The 23332-nt window shown below is 39.3% G+C and overlaps 4 protein-coding genes and 2 long non-coding RNA genes across 9 annotated transcripts; 4 read left to right on the top strand and 2 right to left on the bottom strand.

Moving 5' to 3' along the window:
* Positions 1-1202: 1202 nt before the first annotated feature.
* Positions 1203-3253, top strand: LOC134187055 (uncharacterized). The gene is made up of 4 exons (XM_062655171.1): positions 1203-1317; positions 1480-2160; positions 2224-2385; positions 2662-3253. Exons 1-4 carry the CDS (start codon positions 1215-1217, stop codon positions 3048-3050), a joined length of 1335 nt encoding a protein of 444 aa, XP_062511155.1. The 5' UTR covers positions 1203-1214; the 3' UTR covers positions 3051-3253.
* Positions 3254-4938: 1685 nt separating this feature from the next.
* On the top strand, positions 4939-5438 carry LOC134186958 (uncharacterized). The gene is made up of 2 exons (XR_009971030.1): positions 4939-5149; positions 5219-5438. It is a non-coding gene; the product is annotated as an uncharacterized LOC134186958 (long non-coding RNA).
* Positions 5439-5511: 73 nt separating this feature from the next.
* Positions 5512-6633, bottom strand: LOC134186957 (hemicentin-1-like). Its single transcript, XM_062655060.1, has 2 exons — positions 6080-6633; positions 5512-6013 (listed from the first exon to the last, which is right to left on the bottom strand). Exons 1-2 carry the CDS (start codon positions 6240-6242, stop codon positions 5622-5624), a joined length of 555 nt encoding a protein of 184 aa, XP_062511044.1. The 5' UTR covers positions 6243-6633; the 3' UTR covers positions 5512-5621.
* A 2118-nt stretch (positions 6634-8751) lies between these two features.
* Positions 8752-11484, top strand: LOC134186652 (uncharacterized). Of its 3 annotated transcripts, none has more exons than XM_062654660.1 (8): positions 8752-8868; positions 9147-9167; positions 9225-9914; positions 9998-10153; positions 10211-10273; positions 10350-10577; positions 10727-10840; positions 10895-11484. In XM_062654660.1, exons 3-8 carry the CDS (start codon positions 9335-9337, stop codon positions 11269-11271), a joined length of 1518 nt encoding a protein of 505 aa, XP_062510644.1. In that variant the 5' UTR covers positions 8752-8868; positions 9147-9167; positions 9225-9334; the 3' UTR covers positions 11272-11484. The 3 variants fall into 3 exon arrangements, with proteins under 3 accessions (XP_062510644.1, XP_062510643.1, XP_062510642.1); XM_062654659.1 differs by having other exon boundaries at positions 8945-9167; XM_062654658.1 differs by having other exon boundaries at positions 8752-9167.
* A 1728-nt stretch (positions 11485-13212) lies between these two features.
* LOC134187334 (uncharacterized) lies at positions 13213-17641 on the top strand. The gene is made up of 5 exons (XR_009971078.1): positions 13213-13325; positions 15331-15597; positions 15654-16547; positions 16608-16702; positions 16758-17641. It is a non-coding gene; the product is annotated as an uncharacterized LOC134187334 (long non-coding RNA).
* LOC134187333 (hemicentin-1-like) lies at positions 13308-23087 on the bottom strand. 2 transcript variants are annotated; one of them, XM_062655446.1, is made up of 3 exons: positions 22892-23079; positions 14003-14314; positions 13308-13923 (listed from the first exon to the last, which is right to left on the bottom strand). In XM_062655446.1, exons 1-3 carry the CDS (start codon positions 22962-22964, stop codon positions 13517-13519), a joined length of 792 nt encoding a protein of 263 aa, XP_062511430.1. In that variant the 5' UTR covers positions 22965-23079; the 3' UTR covers positions 13308-13516. The 2 variants fall into 2 exon arrangements, with proteins under 2 accessions (XP_062511430.1, XP_062511431.1); XM_062655447.1 differs by lacking the exons at positions 13308-13923; positions 14003-14314 and adding exons at positions 21726-22329; positions 22408-22719 and having other exon boundaries at positions 22892-23087.
* Between the last annotated feature and the right edge of the window lie 245 nt (positions 23088-23332).

Raw genomic sequence — 23332 nt, 5'->3', positions numbered from 1 at the left:
CAACGTTCCCGCGGCCGCGTTTAATTGACTGTTGCTGTAGACATGCAGATTTCACAAACAGCAACGACTCTAGCTGTAGTCTTTGAGTTGTTCTCTACGAAACAAGAGAAGCTAATGAGATACGATTGCACTGCTTGCATATCAGTCTGGTCTTTAGTGAAGCGTCTAAGAAACCAAATCTGGTCTTTAGATAGCCGATTTCTGGCTACACGGCACACAGCGACAACAAAGGCAGTTCACCAGACCCCATTTCGTCCAGACTAATGACGCGGCGGATAGGGGTCTGGCTACGCGAGACTAATCCAATCTAGCCCCTCGTCCCCAGACTCACGTGAGACAGCAGTGTCCAGTTCCCGTATGACAACTTTGGCCTTTCGTCTAACTACTAGCAATGCTATAGTCCTCTCACACGTTTATTTCTTGATTGTGAAGCCTGTTTAAGAAATTTAGACCGTAGGATTTTCATCTTAACATATATGCCCTAACAAATTCAGGAATTCTTTCCACTATAGAGTCTCTTTGTCTCATACCTAGCCCACGACGAATACCTTTTGATATGCTGTGTTAAAAGACGTCTAGACGTTCTATGATATTCATCCACACACTATATTTGGAACACCTTACTCTCAGTCGGATTTATAATGAGACTATTCATAGGAGCATAAGATTTTCTTGCCTCCAATGTGCTCTGTACCATGCATACAGTAATCATTCATGAAAACGCCCATATTTGTTATTTCTGTCTTGTTTGCTAATCTATTGCCATTGAGAAAAATTTCTAATTGACTATAGAATGTTTCTATCGTTTCTGCTTGAATGTAATCACGACACTCTTTTTGGTGTTGTTTATCTCATTTGCATATACTCAGTACATGTATCTAGCAGTTGTTGTAGTCCAGCAACACTTGGACAAGCTAATATTATGTCGTCTGCGTAAGTCAAGCAACTCAACCAAAGACCTGCTATTTTAGCTCCGACACCAGAAAAGCTAAGCTGTGTCAAAATATCATCTATATAGACATTGAACAGAAATGGAGATATCACATGTGTATAGTCAAGATTTCGTTGCTCTAGCTATTTTGAGGGTAGGATAACAGTTGAAACGCTTATACTTCGTGAGTATGCAAAGCTATATAGCACGTGAGACAATGCATGCGTGCATGCGCAAACTCGCCGAGCCTATAGCTATCTAGATAGCACGTCAAGCTGACACCATGGTTTTGGCAATTTCTCTGATAATTAGAACACTGTTGCTGGCTGCCTCCAAGGTTTCTGGAATCGACGACCACGATCATCGACTAGAACGACGTTCCGTAGGTAAGAATTTGACGAGCTTTGGCAGCTAGAGAGCAGAATTTCTGCTCAATCCTTTACCAAATTGTAGCCTTGCTACCTTGCGTAGCGTGATCACCAATAAAACTAGGTCTAAAACGTAGTCTAGAGATATTACTAAATCATCTCTGCTTGTTGTTTTATTAGGTCACTGTTCCATGTCTAGCCGATTCAACACAGGAGACGAACTCGTAGTTCATAAGGGGAGCGACTTTGTTGCAGATTGTGTATGCAATGGGACCGTGCAATTTGTGTGGACAGGCAATGCTGCAACTACCAAACGTACAGATATCAACAACTCACACATTGGCATATCGACACTAACACTACGTAACGCATCGAAGCAAGACGAGGGTCGACTGTGTTGTGGGCTTTCGGACTGTCGTCCTCTCATTGTGATCGACAAACCAGTGTTCACACTCTCTGCAAGTGAGATAGAATGCAGTCATAGTAAAGACAAAGGCAGCAGGAATGTCTCTATCCGATGTAGTATATCATCAACTGTCCGAACAAATCTTGTTCAAGGTTATATGCTAGTCTTTAAAAACAATAAGGAGACTTTAAGCTACGACAACAGTCCCTCAAACAGCACAAATAAAGATGCATCTGGAAACACAATATATACAAAGACTTATGAATTTGCAGAGAAAGTGCTCGACGGCGATTCCCTATATTGTCGATGGATTCGTCAAGATGGCAACATATTTGATTCTGAAAGCAAGCTGGTGGTCGAGTTTCGTAAGTGTTTGGAGCCAGCTACTAGTTTCAATACAACCGATGAAGACACAACAACAAGAACAACGACAGATGGTGCAACAAAACCGCAAGGTAACAAAAAGGGCATGAGATTCAGTGTCAGTTTTGGTTACTAAAATGTCAATATAATTTTAGGTCGTATTAGGACTACTTCAGCTGTTCTGTCTGTATCGCTGACAATACCATTTACAGCAATTGTGTTATGTCCAGTGGTAATAGGTTATTATCGTGATAAAAGAAGAAGGCGTAATCCAGTTGCGTCTGAAGACATAGAACTTCAATCATTTGAGCGACAAGGTTTGCAGTATGTTGTTTTAATTTTTGATTTCTTATAAGCGTGCATATAGAAGTAACATTTGTAGCACAAAAATACGTCTAATTTTGTAAAATAAATGGTCTATGCATGGCCATTATTTGGTTTACATTATAATGTAAAGCTAAACTGCATGCTCAGTGTTGTACATTAGGTATGTCAGCATGTCAAACAGTTGAGCGAAGGGAACGCAGAATGTCTACTGTAGTACGTACTAGTCGACATGTTGACGTCTTTTCTAATGCAGTGTTTGGTAATAGAAGCAGGTAACGAGAACTTGCAGTCAATTTCATCAAGAGACGTGCAAACGACACATGATTTTGGGGATCTGCAACAACTTCAAACCAAAATTTTCAAATACATTGTAAGACCAGCATATTGGGAGATTCTTAGAGGACGCCTTTTGCCTAAAGAAATCATGGACAAACTGTTTGAAAGGAGAGTCATAACACATGACACATTAGCGGATATTCGAACAGCACCAACAATCGGAAGGCAAGTGGACATACTGCTAGATCAAGTCAGTCGTATGAATGACAAAAATGTTAAAAAGTTTGCAACCGTTCTGTTTGAGACTGAGGGAATTTCAGATGTCGGTCATCGGCTATTGAAAGATATTGAACAGTATGAGAGCAAAAATCCTCCCTAATGACTAAATTTTGCTAACATTTATACTTCTACGCATATTGACAACTTGCTAGATACCATTGAATTTGCTTTACGATGGTATTACAAAGTGAGCTTGTTGAGTTAGGGATAGATAGATCACGTGAATGAAGCAAATTCTTTCATTACAGTAAGCTAGAGTCAAAATTTTTGCAGCAGTATGCACACTGAATAAATATTATGTAAAACAGATTTGTGTGCTGGCCAGTCAAGAGAGTAATTTCATTAACTACAATGTCAGACAATAATATTATGTCTTGACTCTACAAACAGGCATTGTGAGTTTAATTGTTGGTGAATTTTCTCAGCAACTTAATAATTATAACAGAAATAATCCTAAAAATATGGCAACAAATTTTAGCTTCCTTAATATCTACAATTGAGAGCTGACTTTAACACATGCTAATCTACGCTGTTAGCGACATTCTTCTACTATTTCGAGTCTTGACAGTTGATGACAGTAAGCTAGAGCTATTCTTTTTGTGTCTGCAACACAAAAAATCCTCAGCCATCCTTTGAACGTATCTGTCTTGTATACACGTACAACCGTTTTCCAAACAAATTGATGTTCTTTACTTGCGTTAGATTGCTTTGTCTAGGCCACTCTAACTAGGCGGACTACCAGAGCACATTTGCTCCAAACCCTCGCGAACAGAGGTCCAAACCACATGTAGAGACCGGCTCTGCCGCACTTAATTGCACTTAAAACACACATGCATAGACATTTTAATTAACTATACAATATGTTCTCGTAAAAACTACTCCAAACGCAAGTAAATTTGAGTATGACATGAATTGGGTATTTAAGATCCCGTATAAACTATTTCCGAACTGTAGAGATCGCTGCGGTCACGTGCCGTGCGTTTCCGCAGAATGCCCGTTTGCGCTTGTAAGCTAGTAGACTATATATAGGTCCTCTTTGAGACAGCGTTCTAGCGCTCTAGTAATATGTCAGTGCGGTGCTGCAACTGCATGATTATTGGTCACTGCAAGTCATTTACTAAGACAAAGACAAAGCATTCCTATACAGAGTAGCCTCGGCCTCCCAGACCGTCTAGCGCCACCAATTCAAAATTGTTCTTCAAAATCGATTCAAAAGGACGATTTTGAATCGGTGCTACACGGGTATGGGACGGCGATGCTACTCACAAAGACTAACGTTCTTCTTACCCGAGGCACGGAAGCGCTAGGGTACAGTAACGCCGGCTTGGAGACCAAACGACCAGTTTAGTTAGGTGACTCACCGTGTCGACTATCAACGGCCTACAAACACACACACAAACACACACACACACACACACACACACACACACACACACACACACGCACACACACACACACACACACACACACACACACACACACACACAGTCCTCAGTGCTTTTAGTGATGTAAACATTTCTTGAAACGATTTGAAGTGGCGCGAGTAAGGGATCTTTCAGTGTTACGTAGTTGGCTTTGCACTTGACCGTATACGGTAGTCTACATCGATCTAGCAAGCACCTTGCGATCACGTGATGTACTTCTCTGTTTTTAGAAATTTACATTTACATGCTGTTGAGGGTTTTCTCTAGCGTCATGCGTCAATATTTAGATGTCTACAACGTTTACATGCATCTAATGAGTACACAGTGTGCTGATTTTAAAATAAAACTCTAGGTTAGAATTTATGCTGGTATGAAATGCGGTGTCAATCTGCACTACATATAGAATTGACACGTTCATAGTAGACATATGTTTGTGTCTAGCTATGTCAGTGTTGCATGCATGCATCATCAGTGAAAGAGGATTGCACTCCGTTCTATCCCACGTCTTTTTCAAAAGCTTTCTATAGAGCAAATAGGAAGCGTTTTCCCGGATGCAGAGTTCGGTCTTAACAGGAAAGGGTGGAGACATCAAAGATTGGAGACGTCGTCGCTTTGTAGCTTGGCATCTAGCCAGCCAATTCATTTTTTCTTTGTAACTGCAAATGTGCCCAGTAATTTGATGAGAAATCTGAAAACCAGACTGCCATCTTCATTTGCCCTTATTCTCTAGTCTGTAGACACATCTTCTATGGCAACTGAGAAATAGATTTTCGATGTATGTGTACAGTTTGCAATTTATTTATGTGTCTGTTGCAGTATGATTACTTTGTCTTTTTTTGTATAGCAACTACAAAGTTCATGAATCGTTGTTCAGGAAATGGAAAACGTTTCGCCTACACATGGGGTAGGTTTGCAGCGTAGGAGTTGAGCCTTCTGCTTTCTACATGCGTTTCTGAAGCGTGGTAAATTTGTTTGACTTTGATGACATCGAAACGTTGTCTAAACGTGCCGTTAAGTGTACGTGTTTATATAAATGGTAGAAAATGGTAAAAATGATTCTGAAAGATTTGGGAGTCGTTTATAAAATTCCCATCTACAAACATGCTACATGTAGTCTACTTTCATCTTGCACGTGTCTCTGGATACAACCACGGCATTAACTATATTGTGCGTTCTCTTTTGTGTTTTTACGAACCGATCACATGATCAACTTTTATACAAAGCTACTTAACATTTCAAGTCCACAACTAGAAAATGCCGTAATACAGTGTAATACTGGTAACCAGGTAAGTTAATGTACACACTAGACATGATGGCTGAGACTGGCAACCCATAGAATCAGCGACTTGCACTTCGACATCCAATGCAACTTTTGTTGTCTCAAGATGGAAAGACTTTGTAGCAGGATCTCCATATCCGTTAGACGCGCTGCACTTGTACACTCCCATTTTATTCTGGTCGATGTCCCTGAGCTGCAGAGTGTTTCCAATAGCAATGTAAGAGTCATCATACTGCCATAACACTTCAACAGACTTTGGAAAAGAATCTTGACGTACGTGACACTTTAGTTGAACGCTCTCCAAAGCAGCAGCGTTAACACGAACAATTTCGCCTTCAGAATCAATAATTGAAGCTGGAACTAAACGGCATACCAAAATTAGACCATCGACATGGAATATTATAAAGATTTTTCTAAATATTCTACCCATCACTGATGCTTGATAGAAGCTCCGATTGTTGCTGCTCGAAACGCACTTGTAATATCCAGAATCTCTTACTGTGACATGTTGAATAATGAGAATGTTACTACATGCAAATATTCTGTTGGTTTTCGCGCAGAAAATGCGACGGTTGCCTCTCATCCACATTGTTTGTCCTTCTTGTGCAGGCCGTCCATTTATGTAGCATTGGAAGCGAACTTGCTCGATGTTTCTAGTAAGTGTGATGTAGCGCGGGGCAACGCTGATCTCAACAGTTTGATTGCTGGATGCAGTATCCTCTATGCGTGGTACATCTGCAAACACATTTCGCTGTTGATGACTATACACGTTGCATTAAAACTTAGAAATTCCCTGTGGTGAAGTCAATGTGCATAAACAAATTGTTTACAAATGTTTGGCCAACCACCATCAAGCTAATTGTCAACTGATTGGGTAAATATGTATTTACTACGTTTGCTTATCAGCACAAGACACTTGCTCGAGAGTTGACAGGCTTACAACTACGCAAAAGAGCAGCAAATCCACACCTCTCATGTTGACTAATAACTAAGACTGCGCAGGTTTCAATTCCACTACTTTTCCTGTTTATATGCAAATTATTTTCAATCTGGCTCTAAGCCATGCATAACTGCTTTAGAGGGGATATTTGGTTTGGATTAAAATTTGAACAAATTTTTGAGTGAATTAGAGAGTCATTCAACGGTCTAAACTACTTTTCCTGTTTTCTACTTTTTATATGCAAAAGGATTTTCAATCTGGCTCTGAGCCATGCATAACTGCTTTAGAGGAGATATTTTGTTTGGATTTAAAATTTGAGCAAAATTTTTTAGTGAATTAGAGGGACATCCAGCGGTCTAGACTACTTTTCCTGTTTTCTATTTTTGTCATATGCAAAATGATTTTCAATCTGGCTCTAAGCCATGAATAACTGCTTTAGAGGAGATATTTTGTTTGGATTTAAAATTTGAACAAAATTTTTGAGTGAAATAGAGGGACATCCAACGGTCTAAACCACTTTTCCTGTTTTCTATTTTTTGTATGCAAAATGATTTTCAATCTGGCTCTATGCCATGCATAACTGTTTTAGAGGAGATATTTTGTTTGGATTTAAAATTTGAACAAATGTTTTGAGTGAATTTTGAGGGACACCCAACGGTCTAACTTTGCAACCAACTTATAGACATCGAGTAGGAGGCCATTATAAATTAGTAGATAAATGTTTTATTTAGATAATTTTAAACTTGTATTTAACTTTAAACAGTTAGTATTTGTAAAACACAAAAATTGTTTTGTAACTGTAGATACTACAGTACCGTCCAAATCCAACACTCTATATTTGCATCACTTGTTTAATTGGCAAACAAAATTATAATTTATAATTTTACGTGGGCACAATGTAAGGCTTCTAGTTTTGTACGTACTCTCGGCTTCTCTTTGTCAACTCTATAGTCCTCTCATCTGCCAAACCTTTTCCAAGTTTGAGTTTTGGATTTCAAATTGAAGATCTGCCAATGGAATGGTTGAAAGAGTTAGAAACGGTCTTGACCACTCAAACGTTAATAGACCGTACTGCAAAACAGAAGCAAGATCAAGTGAAAGCGATTGTCTCAAAGCCTTACACTGTTATAAGAAATCAAGGACAAAAGACAAAACATTGTGTCGATCAAACGATGAACTACACAAGAAAATCCAGAAAATCTCTAAGCAAACTATTCAAAAATCCTCTACCAAAAACTTGAAAATCTACTACAATAATGACGGCAAAAATTAACTAAATTAATTAAATAAAAATAACAATTGATTATTTTACTCATGCTTTTACTTAAAATGGAAAAACTCATTAATATCTAACTACAGAGTTCCCGACTGCCAGTGTAAAAAATTAGTATATTTTTGATGAAACTGTTAACGTTGTCTGTTTAAAAGTTGAGCGGATGTACAAAGATCAGTGTACTTTTTCATCCCATGTTTTAGTTGGAACATGCACAGTAATGAAGTCACATAGAGTAATGATTATTTGTTTACTTTTGTTGAGAAACTAATGGATTTGGACACCATAGTAGCCGCTAGGGTACTGTTTTCCTTGCCGAAAACGATTACGAAAAAGTCTTTACCAAAACAGTGTAATTCATGTTTGCAATTGCCATGCAGGTCAGTCTTGCCTGCAACTGCTAACGAGAAATCAATCTTTTCTCAGATAGTTATACGGGAACCGAACACTGCGTAACCAGGAGCGACATATATATATATATATATATATATATATATATATATATATATCCCGTATAACAACTATTGTTACTTTGAGTCTGATGATTACGGACTCACAGAGATTGAGGTCACGTGAAACAAAATTAGTCTTCTCTATCTATATAAGTTAAGAGAGATTTTACAAGTAACGCTCCTATATTCGTTGTCTAGATAATATTTCTATGGTGGTTTTCAGAAAGGTTATCTGTAGCTGTGGAAGCTAGGGTGTAAACACACATTCAATTATTACTTTTTGCACTATAGATTTACTAGATTGTTTATTTATTATAAATTGACTTGACTAGGTAGACGAACAGACAAACAAACAGACATTCAAATAGTAATCGAGAAATTAACTAAATACGGCACCTTTCATATCATACCTACACATACTTTTGATCGGAGATCACGTGCCGCAGTCCAACATTCGTCATATCGGAGATCTCGCTGCTAGCGACGCTAGATTGATACTATAGCGGGTCTAAGCCGTTTTTTTCTACAAGCAAGAAACTATACAAACAAAGTGAGATTTGAAGACTTCTTAGCAGCTGATGTGGAGAGTTAAATTCTTTTGTTTTGATGTATGTGTTGCTAACCAGGCTTATTCATCCATACCTCTAGTGTCTAGACGGTCGTCAACTCGTCAAGAATGACGTTTAGTGTGTTTTACAAATACTGTTTTGTTTATGTTGCTTTGATTACGATGACGTAACATCGGCTGACGATCTTAGCTGCTTACGCATTGTGACATAATCCTCTTGAATGACGTCATGCTTTTGCTATGGTGTCTCTCTTTTCTAGCGCTGCAGTCTCTGGCACAGGGTTCGTTCATGTTACCACGTTCTTTTGTCTTTCTGACTTATATACATGTTTACGCAGCAAACTGTAAATTACTGTCAAGTTCGTCGTCTGGAGAGGATGTCGACGAAGGATCTTTGGTGTATGACGAGTGCACGTGTCTAGGCAATCGCAGTGGCGTAGAAGCAATCATGTTTACGATCGACGGTGGAAAAATTTTAGAAAGCTACGGCCAAATCGGATCTCTACTCGAAGGGTCTCGCAAGAGGGTGAGCTCTATTACCATTCCAAACTTCAGTATCAGCAAGCAAGGTCAGCTCTGCTGCTCTCAGCCATCATCATCTAAAGATTGCGTGCGCCTGCGTGTAAGAGAATCCGCAAGTTCCAAGCTAGACGTGAAGCTAGAAAACGTTACATTTAGTCAAGGTTGTAGGACCTCGGTGTCGAGATGCAATTCGACTCTAGAGGTTCTCTGTACTTTGGAAGCTGCCAGCCAGCAAGAGCTTGCTAGTGGTTTTATGACGCTGTACAAAAACGGCAAGTCTGAACCGGTATTTGATCTAGAGCCGCAAATAGGACAACGTTCCAGGTCGAACTCGACTGTGTGGTGGAAGACCGACAAATTTGCAGCAACAGTTCAAATCGGGGACACGATTGGGTGCCACTGGGACCACCACGACTTGGGGCGATCCCTCAAATTGACTCTGAACGTGACCTTGTCACTACTCAATGGTGATTCAACGCAGCCTCCCTCTCCTACTGCATCTACTGGTAAATAATTAATTAAAATTGTTTGCACGAATCATGATGCACGTATGGTGAATGCTTATCAATGTGCACATGCATTCTTGCAGATTCGAGTTCTTTGTCTAAAGGAGCCATAGCTGCGATTGCTGCTTCGTTACTTGTGGTGTTATTGGTTTTTTTGGTCGTTCTATTTTGCTGGTTGGCACACAAATACGAGTGGTGTCGTGACAAACTGCCTTCGACTCCTTTGAGATCATTGAACGGTTAGACTCTATAAATACAATGGATATTGTATATTGAATTAAACCAATTACTTGCAGAAGCAACTGGTAATGACAATCAGCCGGACACACCAGAAAGCACCGAACAAGAAAGAAGCTGCGGTAAGAAAAGATATCGATAACATTGGATTCACAATCTAACTAAGCAACCTTTCATAACATGCCTTCCTTCTCTCAGACAATGCGCAAGCCCTACTGGAGAGAATTGCCGCCTCTGTCGAAACAACTAAAGTCGACGTGGCAGCAATTAAAGCGCAAGGGCAAACACATGACGTCGAATTGAGATCAGTCAAAGCACATGTTGACAAGAGAATAATAGAAGCCGTCGATTCTATTAACGACATGGAACCAAAACCGCAAGACAGATGCAAATCAATCGTTGCTAGGTCGACAGACGATGACGAAAGTGAGTCAGAATATATCAAACACTCTTCGTAGATCTATAGTCTATATAGGTATACTAGAAATTAGAATAAATTAATAAACCAAGCAGTTTTAATTTTAGCTCCAGATCATTCTTCACTAATACTGTTTATTGCTGTCAAACAAATCTAGGTTCTAGTTTACTTGAACGAGAGTCGAGCAGTTTTCCAAAACAACGTGTAGGATGGCAGCCACCAAATGAAGTCAATGAAGAGATAGACAAAGAGCTAATGCCACAAAACTTGAGTATGTTTGTTGATACATTTTACGTCCTTTCTAATATAGTGTTTGCTTGAATAGAGGCAGGTAACCAGAAATCGCAGTCAACTTCATCAAGAGAAATGCAAACGACCCAACAATTCCAACCCAACATTTTTAATAAAATTTTAAGACCAGAATATTGGACGGTCCTTAACGAACGTCTTTGCCCTAAGGAAGTCATAGACAAACTGTATGAAAAGAGGGTCATAACATATGACCTAGTAGAGGAAATTCGAACAACACAAACAATCGGATGGCAAGTGGACATACTGCTAGCTCGAGTCAGTCGTATGAATGACGAAGATGTGAAAAAGTTTGCAGTTGTTTTGTCTAAGACTAATGGAATTTCAGATGTCGGTGGGCAGCTGTTAAGAGATATTGAGACAGCAGGAGAGCAAGAACCCTCCACTGATTAAGTAAATTTTGCTAACATTTATAGAACTGCTCTCAAATTGGCGTCTTGCTATATATACCACTGATATTGCGTTCATAACGCTATTACAAATTAGATTTTTGAGTTACAGATAAATAAATCACGTAACTTAGAAATTTTATGACAGAAAGATAGTCAAGAGCTTGTAGCTGCACATGCACACTGAATAAATTCACAAATTATTATGTAAAGCAGAGCTGTGTCCTGGCCAGTCTAGAGAGTAATTTTGTTAATTACAAGGCCATTTTTTCCTCAGCAACATGTGACAGAAAGGATTCTAAAATTTGACGACAATTTCTAGTTCCTTGCTAGTAGTGAGAGGACAAACTCCACCATATCACAGTCCATCATTGTAGTCTTGACATTTCTGATTCTACAGTATTGTTAAAGCTATTGAGTGTGTCTACCACAGCCAGCCATCTCCCATCATCAGTCTGAATTGTTGGGCATTACTGCCACACAAATCGACTTCATCTTTTATCTAGACCAGCTCCGTCGCACTTAATTGCACACTCCAAAAAATAAAGATATTATGCAATACGTTTTCGTAAAAACTACTCCAAGCGCAAAAACTTTGAGTATGGTTGTGTTTAAGTCCCGTATACGGGTGTACATGAGATCACGTGCAGTGAGTTTCTGCGGAATGTCTATTTGTGACATCAACGCTTTTAGTAAGCAGTCACACTGTTTCTTCTAGCGTTAGTCAATAATATATGTCAGTGTTGCAACTGCATGATTAGCTAATACTGCACCGGCGTAGGAACTAGGCGGGAGGCTGCAGCCCGCTCGCTCAATGTAGGAAGTGAAACTATCTGTGCTAATGACTTTTGCAAATCTGTTTACGGTCTGGCAAGCGAGGTAGTTTTTGCTTACCGATGATGACGTTACGGTACAAGTACAACCTAGCTGCGAAAGGGGCGTGGCTAGCGAGCACCTCCCGGTCGTGAACGTCCTCCTACGCCACTGTAATAGTAATCGACAACAACAAACAGAGCTGAGTCTTCGTCATCTTCAAGCAACTAGACTTGTCGAAGAAAGATTGTCCAGAAAGCAGAGTCAGCAGGAAGGTGCATATGCAGACGTTGAGTATTGTTTTAGTGTGTAGTCAAGTTGTCTCCCGGTCTTAGCTTGCTGATGTATCCAAGTATTGGACCTCCAATCCTAAGAAAGTAGAAAGAAGAAGCTGCTACATTAAAGTTGATTTTGTGCTCGCGCTGTCAGTGTGTTGTTGACTAACACAACATTAAGACGATCAGCAGATGCATTCAACGTCTAGTGACGTTTGTGCCCATGCAAGTGAATTACCGATATTTGTATATATAAGTAGCTAGTCAAAACAATTTGGGCATGCAGAGTTTCACGTGCGTCTGACACGAAATCATAAAGCGAGGTTATCATGGTGGTTTGAAATATTTCGATAGTCTAAACAAATAATGACTGGTAAAGCTAGGTAACAATAATGAATGTAATCTAGGTGTCACTTGTGATTTCATCTTTTCCAAGCAAGTAGAAACCTTCCCAAACTGTTGTCCAGGAAAATGAATTCCGTCTAACCAGGAAAGTAAATTCCGTCTAAACAGGAAAGCTTTGCAATTATGTAGGAGTTTACCTTGTGCACTTGGATGTTTTGAGTCGTGACGAAGTTGTGTGACTCCAATGAAATCGAAACACTGTAGAAACGAAATGTTCAGTACCATAGTAGAGACGATGTAAGAAAACAACTAATTTCCAAAGAGATTTCTTGAAACTCAATTGAAGAAGTCCACTTGTATTGGGGTATTCACATACGTGGGTTCGACTTGGGGAACTCCCTGACACCATCCACAAACATAAATAACTCCCACCTGATTATCGGTACATTAGCACGAGTCCCCTTGGTAGACGACGTAGCTTTGTGCGCAGCGATATCGAAAACTTAGCGTTGTTTCGTTCTTGTTTTTGCTAATTGTCGTGCAAAACCTCTAAATCTATGTACGCAAGTTGTCGTCAAACTGAAATCCGTTCTAGAGAGATCACCATTACGTTGTGCGTCTTGAAGTAAGTTGTTGTGTAATATAACTAACAAATGCCAATCAAAAGTATATATGTGTATATGTATATGTATTAGACAACAACTTAAAACTATAAATCACCGCTTTAAACTGTTCAGTACGTTTTCTTGTTTCATTTTTAAAAATCACATACGAATTACTTGGCATTTACACAAAAAGACTTTCGATATTGTGAGTTTAGAATAAGGAAATTCCGTAATAAAGTGTTGAAATTATGACCATGTAGGATAGTAGGCCCACTGACGGCGGAGACTGGCGACTCATCGAATTGACGAACTTTAATTTGTCGTCTGATGTAGCCATTGTTGTCGTTGTCTCAAGCTCAACGATATAGAAAGACTTTGTAGCAGGATATCCGTATCCATTAGATGCGCTGCATGTATACACTCCCGTTTTGTTCTGGTCGATGTCCCTGAGCTGTAGAGTGTTTCCAGTAGCAATGTAAGAGTCACCATACTGCCATAATATTTCAACAGATTTTGGAAAAGAATCTTGACGCACGTGACACTCTATTTGAACGCTCTTCAAAGCAGCAACGTCAACACGAACAATAGCATCTTCAGAATTAATAATCGAAGCTGGAACTGAAAGACAAAAAACACCAACTATCAAGTTAATTAAATAAAATAATTTGAGGATTTTACCAAATAACTTTTATATTACCTACAACTGATACTTCATAAAAGCTTTGATTGTTGCTACTTGAAACGCAGCGATAGTGTCCAGAATCTCTTACGCTGACGTGTTGAATAATGAGAATGTTGCCACAGGCAAATATTCTATTCGATTGTACACAATAAATACGACGTTCGTTCCTTATCCACATCGCTTGTCCTTCTTGTGAAGGCCGTCCATTCATGTAACACTGGAAGCGAACTTGATTGATATTTTCAGACAAAGTTTGGTAGCGAGGAGCAACGCTGATCACACCGACAGTTTGATTGCTGCCTGCAGTCTTTCTTACGCGCGACACGTCTACCAACACAACTTAGTTGATTTTCACAACCGTACACTGCATTAGTTAGAATTTACGGTCTGAAGCGATACAGTTGCGGAAATTGCATAACAAAGCGAATGCAAAATTTTTGACCAAGAGAAGAGGTAGAACTAACACTTAAGTGAATATATTTATATACATTTACTTACAAGTACTATGCACTTGCTTGAGGGCTGAGTGGCTTAAAAATATTTGCAAAATCAGGAAGAGCGTGTCTTTCATTGTGTCCAGACTAGAGATTGAAAAGTCAAGAGAAACATTGTATTCTAAAACGAATGTACACGTGACTCCGCGGTTGCGCAATATTTTCCTGGTTTGCCGGAAATGCAAACGAGATTTCGTTCGACACAATAGGTCGCTTCTTGCATATATTTTGATATTTATCTCTTAAAAATTAAAAGTTTTCCGGTTTTGACGGATATGCAAACGAAGTTCGTTTGGCACAATAGGTCGCTTATTTGTATATATTTTTATATTTATCTAATAAAAATTAAACATTTTGATTGAGACAAAATCTAACTAAATTTCCAGAGTTTAAACTTTGTAACCGAAAAATCTGAGCAAGAAAATCGTTTTACTAAATAATTGTTAAAATTTTGATATTAATAATTTTAATGTTTCTTGATTAACTTGGGTTACATTGAGATGTGGGAAATACTGAAATGCTAAGGAACGACGATCTCCATAGCGTCCAATGCTATTTGCATATCCGCTCTTACCAATTTTGAAGACTGAATTACAATTTACGTGGGTATAAAATATTAGTGTTGTCGTGCTCACATCCACTGGCTGCAGCTCTTTAATTGAACGTTCTAATTGATAAATATTTATCTAACAAACGTATACAGAATCAACTATCTATGTCGTTTCACATAGTTGATCTTCAGATATTGATGTTTTTCTTTTTCTGTTTCGTAAAAGGTAGTATACGAATAATTTACAAATAAAGATGCTAAAAATTCTAATTTGAATCATGTAATTTTTGTCTTTCCAGTGTTTATGGGTGCAGTAAGAGTAGAGCCAAGGAGCTGGTACGTGCACGATGAAAATCGAAATAATACGATTCGCTTTCAGTGTTTTGGAGCAACTCGCGCGGTATGGCTATTTAACGGACAACCGATATCTCGCTTGAATGCAACAGAATCGAGAATAGTTAGCAAGCATATGATTCAAATTACTACGTTTCGATTCGAGTTTGCTGGAGTGTATACATGCAGAAACTCGTGGGCCGGAAAAGAAGAAGCTAACGCAACACTGCAAGGTGTGTATAGTGCAGTATACGGAGACAATGACCAATTGAGATTTATGTGTTACCAGTTCAGCCTGAGTTTGCTGATCCTCGATCTATTGGAAAGATTGTAGCCTCTGGTGGTCGTGTTGAGTTGAACTGTTCTATTAGAGCACACGTTTATCCTCCTGCTACGCTAGAATGGATGAAACGAGGCATTAATGCTGTAATACGACTTGGTGTACAAGAACGGTACTCTGTGTCGCAAGCTAGACTGGAGGACTCTGGTGAATACATCTGCATAGCCACAAACAAGTACGCTTGGGCGTTTGCAACAAAATCAATATTCTTGAAAGTGTACGGTAAGTAACTTTAGTAATATAATGATCAATTTGAAAATCGTATAAATTGAGAGCATGCAGTGGCGAATTCAGAAAGAGAGGGAGCGCAGCAGCTCTGCATGAAAGAGAGGGAGCACAGCAGCTCTGTATGACTCTCGTCTAGGCTCTGGCTTCAGTAGAACCGATCTCTAGAAGCATTGAACGCTCCAACTGTATTTTGTACTATATATAACTAAATCTTGTAAAAACTCTATTTTATCCTATGAGCATGACAATGAAAAGTGACGTCATAAATCACAATTCGTAATCGCTACCAATTTTTAAGAGAATTATGAATTCGCCACTAGAGATTTAGAAATGCGTTTGCAGAACCGGGATATTGTCGCCTCGAACACGTTCATATAGATAACGCAGGCACAAACGTATCTGTGACGATCGAGACGTTTGGCACACTACCTGCTAACTTCTCTGTCATCTCTCCATGGCGCAACATACAGAGAAACGAAGCCGGACAGATCGTTTTGTCTCGATCTCTTTACGGTTTCAACGGATCGACGTCTCAGGTGTTTGGTAAGCTAACTCAGTTGGTCACCAATAGAAAATGGGATCAGACATTGACAGAGAAATGCATGGCTAATGTCGGTAAGTCACAAACAAATACAATTATAATGTAAACCATCAAAGTCATTGAAATATTTTAAGACTTAGGGACGGGGTCGACTAAACGTTGGAAAGTGTGTTTGCTGATTTTCTACACACCAAACGGTTCACTTTGTAAAATCAAATACCATGTTCAGGTAGAATGTTTTACAATAATATGGATGACCTCAAAACTTAATTAATTTTCCGTAGGTCGGTTTGTTATTATTGCAGCTGGTTAGAGACATGTTCAACTACTTTGAATGTCACTTTACGTGGAAACTGCACTCAGTGTTTGTTAAAAGCAACCACAGTTGCTCGTCACTAAGGATAGGAGCCACAGTGACGAGCATTACAGATTCACTCGCCTGCCAGATTTTTTCTAGATTTGAGTCTTGGCTTTCACGTTGGAAATCCACGAATGCAATGGTTGAAAGAGTAAATATTCAACGCAGTCTTGAGCACTCAAGAGCAAAAACACAGTACTGTAAAGCACAAGCATTATCAAGTATTGCCAAGTTCAACAATTGTCACAGAGTCATATATTGTTATAAGAAATCAAACGTGAAAGACAAAACTGTTTGTCAATTACGAAATATGTCATACAAGAAGATCCACGAGGTCACTAAGCAGTCTACAAGAAAGAACTCCACTAAGAACTTAAGATTCTACTGCAATGTTGACGATAGTAACTAAATTAACTAAAAATGGAAGATAATTATGCGCGTGCGTGCAAAACACATTAAATGTAATTACTGTACAAAGGGTTTGACTGCTATAGTTAAAATACCATATTTAAATTTAAGTCTGTGTAATACAATTACTAATTTATTGTAGATGTAGCTTATGTAGTAAATAGTGTTTCCATAGCAACATTATCGTAATGACGTCACATAATGTGACACATGCACAGATACGATCTGCACGTACTGCTGAATTTTAGGTCATTGACAAGGCTATATCCATTTATGACGTAGCCTGTTTTATTCTAAATTTTTTAACGTTATTTCAAGTAATAATGATAGCAAGAAAGAGATTTAATTAATTAGCAAAGGCTCGAGCAGTCTAGGGAGTAACTAAAAATGTGAGTGAGTGAATCAACAAACTGTGATGGTATGTAGTAATGATGGTTATTTATGACGGTGTCAGTATAATGGTGTAATAGCAGATGCTTTGGCACAAAGACAAAAACTCTTAATCTTTTGACCTCATGCATCTATGCATACCCACTTGTACATAGTTACCTTACGTATCTGTACAAGAGTGCGAACACCTGCCTGCATACTTGCTGTCGGGACAGAGTATGTGCCTACAATTGCGTTAGAACCAACAGTTGCTGACTATACTTCAAAGATATTAATATCAATAAATGCAGTTGTTCTAGACGACACGTAGAATTAAGTTTGATCAATTAATTTACTAGAAAATGCTTTTGTCTACTAAATTCAAAATTATATTACATGGACAAGTGACTCATACATGAAGCCTTGCTATCTTAATATTTGATTAATTAATTAAAGCGCATTAAAAGCATTACGTATATACATACATGGTCCACAAAATTTAAGACCACGCCTACAAAAGTTTGCGTGCCACGATTCGCCTCTCAGTGGCGTATATTGTGATAGTTAGTTCAGGTTGGGGTCACGCGTCTGTAGATCTGAAACGTCAATAATGACGTCACTATACACATGATTTAACATAAACGTAGACTCGCTTTTTAAAAATTAACGACATCGACCAAACAGTTTAGTGTCCCGGATGTTTTACTGTCCTGAACTTGTGAATTAATCTACTTGTAGTAGACATGAGCGTAGCGTAGCATAGGTTAGACCGGACATTCGCCTCATCATTTGTAGGCGTGGTCATAAAATTGTGGACTGTAAATATGTGTGAGAACCAAATCTGTCTACTCAGTGTCTAGAGTATATATGCGGCCACCCTTTTTCCACTCTGTATCTGCCACTGATTCTACCATAGCAGTCACTAGAAGCCAAGAAAAGGGAGTGTGCATAAAAAATGGGCGTGTCTCTTAGCATTTGAAGTCTAGCCCCTCATTTCTAGCTGTCACGCTACGCCCCTTATTAGAAGTCCACCCTCGCAGATACATGCAAAAACGGCTCTCGTCTGTTACCCAAGAACGTCTAAAAAACACTCATACAATACTTGAGCGACTGTCTAGTTACAAAAATCTGAAAGTCTAATAACTAGATACAAAGCCTAGCTAGGGCATATGACGTGTTACGCGACGTCATTTACTCATGCCCGAGGCGTTCACATAGCATGTACGCGCTTGATACAATTATTGATTCCAGATCGTCACGGTGTTGTCGTTATACGGGAACCTTGGGCATTAGCGCGGGGAGAAGGTCTGGTAGTACGAGGAACCTACACGTCATTTTGCCAACATGGGTTTAGCAATTTCGCGAATATCACTGCTACTAGCTGCCGTCGGAGTTTCAGAAATGGACGATCAAACAGTTCACAATTATTTAGGGAAGGGTAAGTTGACAGTCGCTTGATATAATGTAATGGCACAAAAAACCGAAGACAGATGCAATTCAACCGTTGCTATCTCGATAGACGATGACGAAAGTGAGTCAGAATATAGCAAACAGTCTTTGTAGATCTAGAGTCTAGGTATAGTCTAAGTTACAATAAATTAATAAATCAAGCAGTCTTAATTTTAGTTTCAGATTTTTCTTCACTAATACTGTTTATTGCTGTCACCCAAATCTAGGTTCTAGTTTACTTGAACGAGAGTCGAGCAGTTTTCCGATACAACATGTAGAATGGCAACCACCAATGACGTCACGCAGGGAAGCTACTAGGCAATACGTTTTCGTAAAAACTACTCCAAACGCAAAAAACTTTGAGTTTGGTTGTGTTTAAGTCCCGTATACAGGTGTACATGAGATCACGTGCAGTGAGTTTCTGCGGAATGTCTATTTGTGACATCAACACTTTTAGTAAGTAGTCACACTGTTTCTTCTAGCGTTAGTCAATAATATATGTCAGTGTTGCAACTGCATGATTAGCTAATACTGCACCGGCGTAGGAACTAGGCGGGAGGCTGAAGCCCCCTCGCTCAATGTAGGAATTGAAAGTATCTGTGCAAATGACTTTTGCAAATCTGTTTACGGTCTGGCAAGTGAGGTAGTTTTTGCTTACCGATGATGACGTTACGGTACAAGTACAACCTAGCTGCGCGGGAAAGGGGCGTGGCTAGCGAGCATCTCCCCAATCGTGAACGTCCTCCTACGCCACTGTAATAGTAGTCGACAACAACAAAAAGAGCTGAGTCTTCGTCATCTTCAAGCAACTAGACTTGTCGAAGAAAGATTGTCCAGAAAGCAGAGTCAGCAGGAAGGTGCATGTGCAGACGTTGAGTTCTGTTTTAGTGTGTAGTCAGCTTCTCTCCCAGCCCTAGCTTGCTGATGTATCCAAGTATTGGTCCTCCAATCCTAAGAAAGTAGAAAGAAGAAGCTGCTACATTAAAGTTGATTTTGTGCTCGCTGTCAGTGTGTTGTTGACTAACACGACATTGAGACGATCAGCAGATGCATTCAACGTCTATTGACGTTTGTGCCCATGCAAGTGAATTACCGATACTTGTATATATAAGTAGCTAGTCAAATCAGTTGGTGCATGCAGAGTTTCACGTGCGTCTGACACGAAATCATAGAGCGAGGTTATTATACTGGTCTAAAATATTTCGATCGTCTAAACAATAATGAATGGTAAAGTTAAGTAACAATAATAAATGTAATCTAGGTGTCACTTGTGATTTCATCTTTTCCAAGCAAGTAGAAACTTTACAAACTGTTGTTCAGAAAATGAATTCCGTCCAACCAGGAAAATGACTTCCGTCTAAACAGGAAAGCTTTGCAATTATGTAGGAGTTCGCCCTTGTGCATTTTGAGTGCTTTGACTCGTGACGAAGTTGTGTGACTCCAATAAAATCGAAACACTGTAGAAACGATGTGTTTAGTAGCCTCGTACCAGACCCTCTCGCGCCGTCATGCCCGGTTCCCATATAACACGACAACGCTGGAGAGGGTCTGGGATCATACCGCCTACTTTCTTCACCTAGTGTCACCCCACGTCATCTAAGTGTCACCCCACGTCACCAGTGTCAACACTCTCATGCTCTTAGTTAATTGAAGCTATCCTTCCATTAAAGTTATGCTAGCTGTAATATTCGATTGCATACATTCACTGTTACATTTCGTTTCTGTACAGCTGCATGAGAAGAGACCCACCTTGCCGCATGGAAAGAGATTCATTCACAGAGAAAGCTCGATCCTGAGTTCGATTTACGTTATCTGAAGCTGTGAGGTCCGATGTGATTCGATCAGCAGTCTAGGTAGCTTGGACTAGGGATGCACTAGGCGCCGCTCTATTACTGTGCTAGGCTACGAGAACAATACAAATCGGGAAGCTCGAGTACGATTCGAGAACATTTGGAGCCTGGCAGAGCGTGCCGTCAGACACGGTGTTGACTTCCGCTCTAGAGTCTCTTGGAGAGGAAGTCCTCTTTCCCAGAGAGATTGGCAAATACGTAGAGCTTGCGTAGAGACAGGATACCAACACGGAAAGGAAACAAGTAGAGTACGAATGGAAGGTCAAGTCTGTTGCAAGACATTCCGTGTGACACATGAGAATAACTATTAGACTAATCGTATTAGTAGCCTGAGGCTTGGTGACATACGAGCTAGTTTGATCATCTAATAGCATAAACGGTAGGCGGTATGATCCCAGACCCTCTCCAGCGTTGTCGTGTTATACGGGAACCGGGCATGACGGCGCGAGAGGGTCTGGTACGAGGCTAGTGTTTAGTACGATAGTAGAGACGATGTAAGAAAACAATAAATTTTCAAAAAGATTTCTTGAACTCAATTGGAGAGGTAAACTTGTATTGGGGTATTCACATACGTGGGTTCGACTTGGGAAATTCCCTGCCGCCGTCCACGAACATAAATATCTCCCACCTGGTTATCGGTGCAATAGCATGAGTCCCCTTTGTAGCCGACTTAGCTTTGTGCGCAGCGATATCGAAAACTTAGCGTTGTTTTCGTTCTTGTTTTTGCTAAATGTCGTGCAAAACCTCTAAATCTAAGTACGCAAGTTGTCGTCAAACTGGAATCTGTTCTAGAGAGATCACCATTACCTTGTGCGTTTTGAAGTAAGTTGTTGTGTAATATAACTAACAAATGCCAATCAAAAGTATATATGTGTATATGTATATGTATTAGACAACAACTTAAAACTATAAATCACCGCTTTCAACTGTTCAGTATGTTTCCTTTTGTTTTCTCTTTAAAAATCACATGCAAATTACTTGGCATTTACACAAAAAGACTTTCGATATTGTGAGTTTAGAATAAGGAAATTTCGTAACAAAGTGTTAAAGTTATGACCATGTAGGATAGCAAGCCCACTGACGGCGGAGACTTGCAACTCATCGAATTGACGAAGTTGAATTTGTCGTCTGATGTAGCCATTGTTGTCGTTGTCTCAAGCTCAACGATATAGAAAGACTTTGTAGCAGGATATCCGTATCCATTAGATGCGCTGCATATATACACTCCCGTTTTGTTCTGGTCGATGTCCCTGAGCTGTAGAGTGCTTCCAGTAGCAATGTAAGAGTCACCATACTGCCATAATACTTCAACAGATTTTGGAAAAGAATCTTGACGCACGTGACACTCTAGTTGAACGCTCTTCAAAGCAGCAACGTCAACACGAACAATAGCATCTTTAGAATTAATAATCGAAGCTGGGACTAAACGACAATAACCCCCAACTATCAATTTAATCAAATAAAATAATTTGAGGGTTTACCAAATAACTTTTATATTACCTACAACTGATACTTGATAGAAGCTTTGATTGTTGCTACTTGAAACGCAGCGATAGTGTCCAGAATCTCTTACGCTGACGTGTTGAATAATGAGAATGTTGCCACAGGCAAATATTCTATTTGATTTTACACAATAAATACGACGTCCGTCTCTTATCCACCTCGTTTGTCCTTCTTGTGCAGGCCGTCCATTTATGTAGCACTGGAAGCGAACTTGATTGATATTTTCAGACAAAGTTAGGTAGCGAGGAGCAACGCTGATCACACCGACAGTTTGATTGCTGCCTGCAGTCTTTCTTACGCGCGAAACGTCTGCCAACAAAACTTAGTTGTTTCTCACAACTGCACGCTGCATTAGCTAGAATTTAAGGTCTAAAACGATGCAGTTGCGGAAGTCGCATAGACAAAGTGAATGTGAAATTATTAACCAAGAGAAGAGGTAGAAATAACACTTAAGTGAATATATTTATATACATTTACTTACCAGCACTATGCACTTGCTTGAGGGCTGAGTGGCTTAAAAATATTTGCAAAACCAGGAAAAGCGTGTCTTTCATTGTGTTCAGACTAGAGATTGAAAAGTTAATAGAAACCTTGTATTCTAATATACAAATGTACACGTGAATCTGCGGTTGCAAAAGATTTTCCCCTTTTGCCGAAAATGCATGCAAACGAGGTTTCGTTTTGGCACAATAGGTCGCTTCTTGCATATATTTTTATATTTATCTAATAAAAATTAAACATTTTGATTGAGCCAAAATCTAACTAAAGTTCTAGAAGTTTAAACTTTGCAGCCGAAAAATTTGAGCAAGAAAATCGCTTTACTAAATAATTGTTAACATTTCAATATTAATAATTTAAAAGTTTCATGTTAACTTGGGTTACTTTGAGATTAAGAAAATGCTGAAAGGCGTTTTGAAAATTT

The sequence above is a fragment of the Corticium candelabrum genome, chromosome 11, assembly GCF_963422355.1.
Source record: "Corticium candelabrum chromosome 11, ooCorCand1.1, whole genome shotgun sequence".
NCBI classification, from domain to species: Eukaryota; Metazoa; Porifera; class Homoscleromorpha; order Homosclerophorida; family Plakinidae; genus Corticium; species Corticium candelabrum.
The sequence above is the reverse complement of the archived record's forward strand: the minus strand, read 5'-3'. Positions and strand labels throughout refer to the sequence as shown.